We start from the raw sequence: 8,545 nt of genomic DNA, 5'->3' as shown, positions 1-8,545 counted from the left end.
CCACCTTGGCCTCCCAAAGTGCTAGGATTACAGGCATGAGTCCCTGTACTTGGCTGATTTTTTAAATAACAAATCTTAACTGAGAATTATTGTATATATAATTATTTAGTTTTTTGTAATTATTGTGTGATTTTAAAATTAATTATAGGTTTAAAACATTTTCAGATTTCCTTTTTTTCTGGGGAACTATATTTTTAATAACAACAACATTGGTTGCCCTTCTGAAAAAAGAAAACAAAGAAGTATCAGTAGTAAAAGAAGAAACACAAGGGATCACAGATACTTACAAGCTGCTTTTTGCAATTATAAAAATGCCAGCAGTTCTGACATTTTGCCTTCTGATTCTAACTGCAAAGGTAAGAGATTTATAAATCAAATTTATCATTTTCTTATAAGTATCAATATCATGGAATACTTTCAATGCCTTTTTCGTATCATAGGTCCCTTTCCACTGTCATTAGAATTTAACAATAAAAAGCAGTATTTTCTGTTTATTAAATGTATTTGAAAAGGTATAGTGATGTCAACTTTAATTTTATAGTAAGCTAAATGTCTTGGAATATTGTAAAGAATTATGTCAATTTGAAGAACTGTTAATAAATGTGAACTTTAATGATATTAATGGTTGGAATGGAAATTAATGCCTTTAAAAATCAATAGTTCTCCCCTCTCATAATGAGTATACATTTAACATTGGAGTAATACAATTATTTACTTAGAGTGTGCTTATAAAGATATAGGGCCGTACGTGGTGGCTCATGCCTGTAATCCCAGAACTTTGGGAGGCTAAGGCTGATGGATCACCTGAGGTCAGGAGTTCAAGACCAGCCTGGCCAACATGATGAAACCCTGTCTCTGCTAAAAACACAAAAATTAGCCAGGCATGTTGGCACGCATCTGTAGTCCCAGCTACTCGGGAGGCTGAGGCAGGAGAATCGCTTGAACCCAGGAGGCAGAGGTTGCAGGGAGCCGAGATCGTGCCACTGCACCCTAGCTTGGGTGCCAGAGCGAGACTCCATCTCAAAAATAAATAAAAGATTAAAAAAAAAAGGTATTGACCTTCTTGGTATATGTCCTTTGAACCTACCCTTTCCCCCCTGTATATATGTGTGTGCATGTATGTGTGTATACATATACTTCGTATATTTATTTACTTATATGCTTTATTTTACTTATTTATTTTTTGAGACTGAGGCCCACTCTATTGCCCAGGCTGGAGTACAGGGGTACAATCTCGGCTCACTGCAACTTCTACCTCCTGTATTCAAACGATTCTCCTGCCTTAGCCTCCCAAGTAGGTGGGATTATAAGCACACGTCCAGCTAATTTTTGAATTCTTAGAACAGACAGGGTTTCACCATGTTGGCCAGGCTGGTCTCCAACCTCTGACCTCAAGTGATCCGCCTGCCTCAGACTCCCAAAGTTCTGGGATTATAAGTGTGAGCCACCACACCCGGCCTATTTACTCATATTACTTTAAAAGTGGAATTGGATCATACTGCGTATAATTTTTTATCTTTTTATCTTATACCAAACATTTCTATAGCATTAAATATTTGAAAACATACTTTTTAGTAGCTATAAGATATAGTTATAAATTTACCATAATCTACTCATTTTTCTGTTGTATATTTATTTTCTGTTTTTAAATTATAAAAATACACTAGCAAATATTTTTGTGCATAAGTCTTTCTTTGACTTTCTGGATATTTCCTTCCAGTAGATTTTTTGTTTTTTTATGATGAGGTCTTGCTCTGTTGCCTAGGCTGGAGTGCTGTGGCATGATCATAACTCACTGTAATGTCAAATTCCTGGGCTCAAGCCATACTCTGACCTCAGCCTCTCAAGTAGCTGGAACTATAGGTGCCTGACACCTCATCCAGCTAATTTTTTTTTTTTTTTTGAGATGGTGTCTCGCTCTGTCACCCAGGTGGAGTGTAGTGGTGCAATCTTGGCTCACTGCAACCTCCACCTCTGAGTTCAAGCTGTTCTCCTGCTTCAGCCTCCTGAGTAGCTGGGATTATAAGTGCCCACCACCACGCCCTGCAGATTTTTTGTAATTTTAATAGAGACGGGGTTTCCCCATGTTGGTCAGGCTTGTATCAAACTCCTGACCTTGTGATCTGCCTGCCTCAGCCTCCCAAAGTGCTGGGATTACAGGCGTGAGCCACCATACCCGGCCCACCCAGCTAATTTCTTAATTTTCTGTAGAGGTGTGGGGGTCTTGCTTTGCTACACAGGCTGGCCAGTAGATTATTAAGTGGGCAATTAGTGGGTCAATGAATGTGGTATGATTGCTGAATTGCTTTTCAAAAGTTTATACTCATTTATACTGTCTCCAGCAATATAGAAGGAGGTACTTCAATTACAAAGTCTATAATCCTGTTTTCTTCTTTTAAGCTTTCCCCCAAATAACATCTGTCCTAACTTTAACACTACAGATGTTCTTTCCTTTTGAGTTTTACATAAGTGTGCTATGCAGTATATATTCTTATGTTTGATACATATGTTCTTTTGCTCAGTATTATATTTGTGCAATTTACCTATATTTTTATAGCAATAGTTTATCTCATTGCTGTACAATATTTCATTGTATGAATATGCCACAATTTATCCATTCTATCAACAGGTTTTTAGAGCTATTATGAGTAGTGTTTCTACAAACATTCACATATGTGACTTTTGGTGAAGATAGGTGCACATTTCTGATTGGTAAATATATATAGAATTGCTGGTTCATGAAAGATGCATAGAAGTATATAATGCCAAATATTTTTCCAAAGTGGTTTTTCCAATTTTATCTACCACCAGCAGTGTGAGAGAGTTCTGATTGTTTCACATCCTTCAAAACACATATATTGTCTTTTTAATTTTATCCTTTCTGGTGGGTGTATAGTGGCATCTTGTTGTGGCCATAATTTGAATTTCCCTAATGGCAAAAGATATTGAGCATTTTTTTTTTTTTTTTTTTTTGTAAATAATATTTTTTTTTTTTTTTTTTTTTTTTTTTTTTTGAGACAGAGTTTCGCTCTTGTTACCCAGGCTGGAGTGCAATGGCGCGATCTCGGCTCACCGCAACCTCCGCCCCCTGGGTTCAGGCAATTCTCCTGCCTCAGCCTCCTGAGTAGCTGGGATTACAGGCATGCGCCACCATGCCCAGCTAATTTTTTGTATTTTTAGTAGAGACGGGGTTTCACCGTGTTGACCAGGATGGTCTCGATCTCTTGACCTCGTGATCCACCTGCCTCGGCCTCCCAAAGTGCTGGGATTACAGGCGTGAGCCACCGCGCCCGGCATTTTTTCATGTGGTTATTGACCATTTGAATATCCAAAGTTGCCCTTTTCCTTAAATTTGTAAAGTTTTTGTTCTTTTTAGATTTCATTTTTTGAGATGAGGTCTCTGTCACCTGCGCTGGAGTACAATGGCACCATCATGGCTCACTGCAGCCCTGACCTTCTGGGCTCCAGTGATCCTTCCACCTCAGTTGCTCAGGTATAGCCACGTACCACCACCATGCCCAGCTAATTTTAACAAAAAAGATTTTTTTTGAGACGGAGTTTCTCTCTGTCACCCTGAGTGGGGTCCAATGACATGGTCTCAGCTCACTGCAACCTTTGTCTCCTGAGTTCAAGTGATTCTCTTGCCTCAGCCTCCCAACTAGCTGGGATTACAGGCATGCACCACCATGCTTGGCTAATTTTTGTGTTTTTAGTATAGATGGGGTTTCACCATGTCGGTCAGGCTGGTGTCGAGTTCCTGACCTTGCGCTATGCCTGCTTTGGCCTCCCAAAGTGCTATTACAGGCATAAGCCACCGTACCCAACAGGGACCAAACTTTTAAAAATATATTTTGGATTTGAGTGTTTTATTAGATATGCGTGTTACAAATATCTCCTACTATATAACTTTTAAGACTTTTACCAGTTTAAGAGTAGATGTTAAAGTCAGTTTGAATATCTTATTTTTACAAAGAGAATAAATAAAATGTAAGTGAAATTATTTTCTGGACTTAAGTGAAATATATGTTACCTTTAATTTTTTTTATGGTGAAATTTTCTTTGGCCCGATTCCAAGAAGTTACAGTGTATACTATTTATAATTTCTTTTTTTAAAAAAATGGTATGATATTGAAGTGGTCTCTTGGTCTAGGGTAGTACCTGAGGTTCGTTGTCTCACGGTCACAGAGATTAAGGATGTGGACACACAAAGAGTGAGGTTAGCAGCAGAAACTTAATAGGTGAGAGAAAGAGAATAGCTCTGTGCTACAGAGAGGTGTCCTGGAAAAATTGGGTTGCCAGATCTGTGGTGAAATGCAGGGGGTTTTATAGATGAGCTACTGGCGAGGCGGTGTCTGATCTACATAGGGCATGAAAAACTGGGTAAGTCCAGATGTGCCTATTTAAACAGGGCATGAATATCTGGCAGCCCCCACCCTAATCTTTTATTATGAGGCAGGTTCTCTGCCTGAGCTAATACCATGTTGCTCATTTATTTTTTACTGTATACATGCTAACAGAAAAGAGAAAGTGGAGCTTTCATAGTGGACATGCCTGACCCCCAGGTAGCTCTTTTCTGTGGCTTCCAGCTTGCTTATCTATGTTTGCAGTTCAGTTTTTCAGGCTGCTCTTTGTTAGAAAAGAAATGATTTTGGAGTCTGCTTTTTGTTAGAAGGGAAGCTCTGCCGAGGACTCTTTTGCCCTTACTATCTGCCTAAATAATTTCTTTCTACCTACTGTATCGATATAATTTTACACATTTTGAAAATTTATTAGTAGAAAGAACTCCTTTTTATCCTTTATCCAGATTCTCTAATTATTAACATTTAGCTCCACTTTCCTTATTTTGTAGATTTTCTCTTTGTATATGTTTCTATGACATATGTCTTCTGAAATACTTTAATTTGTACACATTATGTATTTTTATCCATAAGTACCTTAAGTATGTATTTCCTAAGAACAAGGCTTCTGCTTACAAAACCACAACTCACTAGTGGGAAATTTTAAACTGATATACTACTATATAATTATAGTCCATATCCAAATTTTACACAATAACCGTCTTTATAACTTTACTTTTTTTCTGGTTGGGGATCTAATCTAGGATTACACATTACATTCAGTTGGTATGACCTTTCATTGTCCTTTCTAGTTACATACAATGTTTCTTTCTTTCTCTATAGATTATTGCTGACATTTTTGAAGAATACAGGCCAATTATTCTATAGAATGGGCTTCTAGTTACATTTCTCCCATGTTTCTTCTTGTTTGGGTTGAGGTTATACAAGTATATAAGGCAGGAAGATCAAAGAAGTAATGTTTTGATGTCTGCAGGGAATCATATTAAGAGTCATATCATGTCTCTTTATCCCCTTAACTATTGGTTCTAACTTTAATTGCTTTGCTAATCTCTTGTAAAAGTAGTTTTTCCTTTCGTAATTAAAAACTGACTCATGGGGAGATACTTTGAGGCTATGAATCTTAATTTCATTCTTAATCTTTTTTGTTGCTGTTTTTAAGAATTAATCTAACTATACTTTATCCCTCTCATTTTATTCAGTCTCTCAGATATGTTTTCTCAGAATTACTTTTGAAACATTAGATGAACTTAGGAAATTTTATTGTGGTCAGTCAGAAGTTCTTTTAAACTTAAAACTGACAAATCAGTAAATTTGGATTTTTGACTCCGTTTATTACACAGATTGGACTTTTTGAAGTGGAAATTTAGTTGTATTTATTGCCATCTATAATCCCAGTACTGACTTTTCAGTTGTTTTTGCTTAATATTATTAGAAAACCATAGGCAAAGTGTACCTCGTATAATATGATTGTTGTACCAGATATAATATTTGATGCTCACTTGTAACTGTCATGGGTCAGTAATAAAGTTGAGGTTCTTGAAGAACTTACATATGCATGGAGGAAAATATTTCATAAGTCACAAATTAAAATACTTTTTTGTTTTTATATTGCAGATTGGTTTTTCAGCAGCAGATGCTGTAACAGGACTGAAATTGGTAGAAGAGGGAGTACCCAAAGAACATTTAGCCTTATTGGCAGTTCCAATGGTTCCTTTGCAGATAATACTGCCTCTGATTATCAGCAAATACACTGCAGGTCCCCAGCCATTAAACACTTTTTACAAAGCCATGCCCTACAGGTAAAAATGAAATAAAAGCTTACTAAATAAGAAAGAGTAAAATGAGGAACATTCATCAGTATCACTAATATATCTGAGTGTAGAATTATATATATGGAAAAAGGTTTGAAAAGCATCTTTAATTTCGGTATCATTTATATGTACTTTTATCTTTTTAACCTCCTAACAGGTTTTAGATACAGCTTCTTTCATGTGGTAGGCACACAGATTTCTGTTCTTTTTGTTGTTATTTAAGCTAAAACGAAAGTCAACTCAATGTTTCTTTCTTTCTCTATAGATTATTGCTTGGATTAGAATATGCCCTACTGGTTTGGTGGACTCCTAAAGTAGAACATCAAGGGGGATTCCCTATATATTACTATATCATAGTCCTGCTGAGTTATGCCTTACATCAGGTAAGCTTGCTGTGGTTTTCTCAGGAAATAAACTCTTCTGTGTAAAATAAAAAAGGCAGCTTTCTACAGTTTCCTTAAAATAATAATGAATTTTAATAAATTTTAAGATTTAAGCACTGAGGAAATTATTGATGATAGACTTTAAATCTTACGGCTTTTCATTTAATGAGTTCTGTTCATGGAAAGAGACCTTTTTTTTTTTTTTTTTTCCCCGTGACAGAGTCTTGCTGTGTCGCCCAGGCTGGAGTGCAGTGGTGCAATCTTGGCTCACTGCAACCTCCACCTCCTGGGTTCAAGCAATTCTCCTGCCTCAGCCTCCCAAGTAGCTGGGATTACAGGCCCACGCCACCATGCCCCGCTAATTTTTATATTTTTAGTACAGGCAGGGTTTCACCATGTTGGCCAGGCTGGTCTTGAACTCCTAACCTTGTGATCTGCCCACGTCAGCCTCCCAAAGTGTTGGGAATGCAGGTGCTAGCCACTGCACCCAGCCAAAAGAAACTTTCTTATTCATTCATTCATTTAAAAAATTTTTACTCAACAAACATTTGTTATATTTTAGAATTGATTCCAACGCCAGCAAATTCTACTCTTGCTAAGTATCCCTCAGTCTGTCTCTAGGTTTCAGTTCATTCATTCTTGAATTCCTAATGTCTTTTCTTTCTGAAAGTATTGAGAAATACTAGAGGTCCTAGTTTCTGGCTTAGCTGCTGCTGCTTTTTTTTTTTTTTTTTTTTTTTTTTTGTTTTTTTTTTTTTTTTTTGAGGCAGAGTCTGGCTTGGTTGCCCACTGCCCACACGCGGCTAATTTCCTGTATTTTTAGTAGAGACAGGATTTCACTGTATTGGCCAGGCAGGTCTCAAACTCTTGACCTTAAGTGATCCTCCTGCCTTAGCCTCCTAAACTGTTGGGATTACAGACATGAGCCACCATACCTGGCCCTGGCATAACTTCTGTATTGAAAATTATGACTTATTCTTCATGATTTTGAAAGCTATGTCAAGCTGCTTTTCTTTCTTTGTTAAATACATTTGTAATCCCTAAAAGAAGGAATTTTCACTTTGCTCTAGCCTAAGCCACTGTTGCAGAATGAGATTTTTTTTTGTTCTGGCTGCAAGTGATTCAAGTTAAATGGCAGAGGCCCAGAAGTAACCTTTGGGACTTAACTGCTGTTATTGCTAATGAGTATTTCAGAGTCACTACGGATTTTTCTGTGGAACCTAGCCTATACCCTTTGAAAGTTATATTTGCTAATGTTTAACACTTAGTTTTTAAAAGAAACCTAAAAACTTGACTACCAGGAAATTGCAGCAGTTTTGTGCATTCTATAAATCACGTAGGAGAAATCCATAGTGGATCATGTCTAACTAAATTGTATGCTTATAAAATCATTGAGGCCAGACTGTCAAATGTAATTTTTTTTTCTGTTTTGCACATGCTTAGTTAATGCTAGGCATGTAATAGAAGGCTAAAGAAGTGTTTAAGCTAGTCTGTGCTTCAGTATTTCTGTTGGTATGTTATAGCCTAAAAAGCATTTATTTAGCTTTGGATTTCATTTAAGAATTTCCCAAAGTATAGTCACTGAAACTCAGACAACCAGATGCTTTATGGGGAAAAAAGGTACAAGACCAAGTAAATTCAAGAAATGACGTATGACATAAGCCCTCTGTAAATAACACCTTAATGATTTCTTCAACAAAATGTATTTTTATTTTGAGACAGTCTCACTCTGTTACCCAGGCTGGAGTGCAGTGGCATGATCTCGGCTCACTGTAACCTCTGCCTCTTGGGTTCAAGTGATTCTCCTATCTCAGCCTCCCAAGTAGCTAGGATTAAAAGTGAGCACCACCACGTACGACTAATTTTTGTATTTTTAGTAGAGAGGGGGTTTCACCATGTTGGCCAGGCTGGTCTTGAACTCCTGACCTCAGGTGATCCACCTGCCTTGGCCTCCCAAAGTCCTGGGATTACTAAGTTAATGTTTTTCTGTCTT

General features: G+C 37.1%; 1 protein-coding gene across 2 annotated transcripts in view; it reads left to right on the top strand.

Annotated features, from left to right (window-relative positions):
- Positions 1–8,545, top strand: part of SLC33A1 (solute carrier family 33 member 1) — a 24,815-nt gene that overhangs the window by 12,071 nt on the left and 4,199 nt on the right. Inside the window, exons 2-4 of one of the 2 annotated variants that reach the window (XM_017522924.2) lie at positions 166–356; positions 5,973–6,157; positions 6,435–6,552. In XM_017522924.2, the coding sequence (XP_017378413.1) occupies positions 166–356; positions 5,973–6,157; positions 6,435–6,552 (494 nt within the window). The remainder of the gene's footprint in view (positions 1–165; positions 357–5,972; positions 6,158–6,434; positions 6,553–8,545) is intronic. The other variant, XM_037736472.1, reaches the window with a different exon arrangement.

This window comes from Cebus imitator, unplaced genomic scaffold (genome assembly GCF_001604975.1).
Source record: "Cebus imitator isolate Cc_AM_T3 unplaced genomic scaffold, Cebus_imitator-1.0 Scaffold25, whole genome shotgun sequence".
NCBI lineage: Eukaryota > Metazoa > Chordata > Mammalia > Primates > Cebidae > Cebus > Cebus imitator.
The sequence above is the reverse complement of the archived record's forward strand: the minus strand, read 5'-3'. Positions and strand labels throughout refer to the sequence as shown.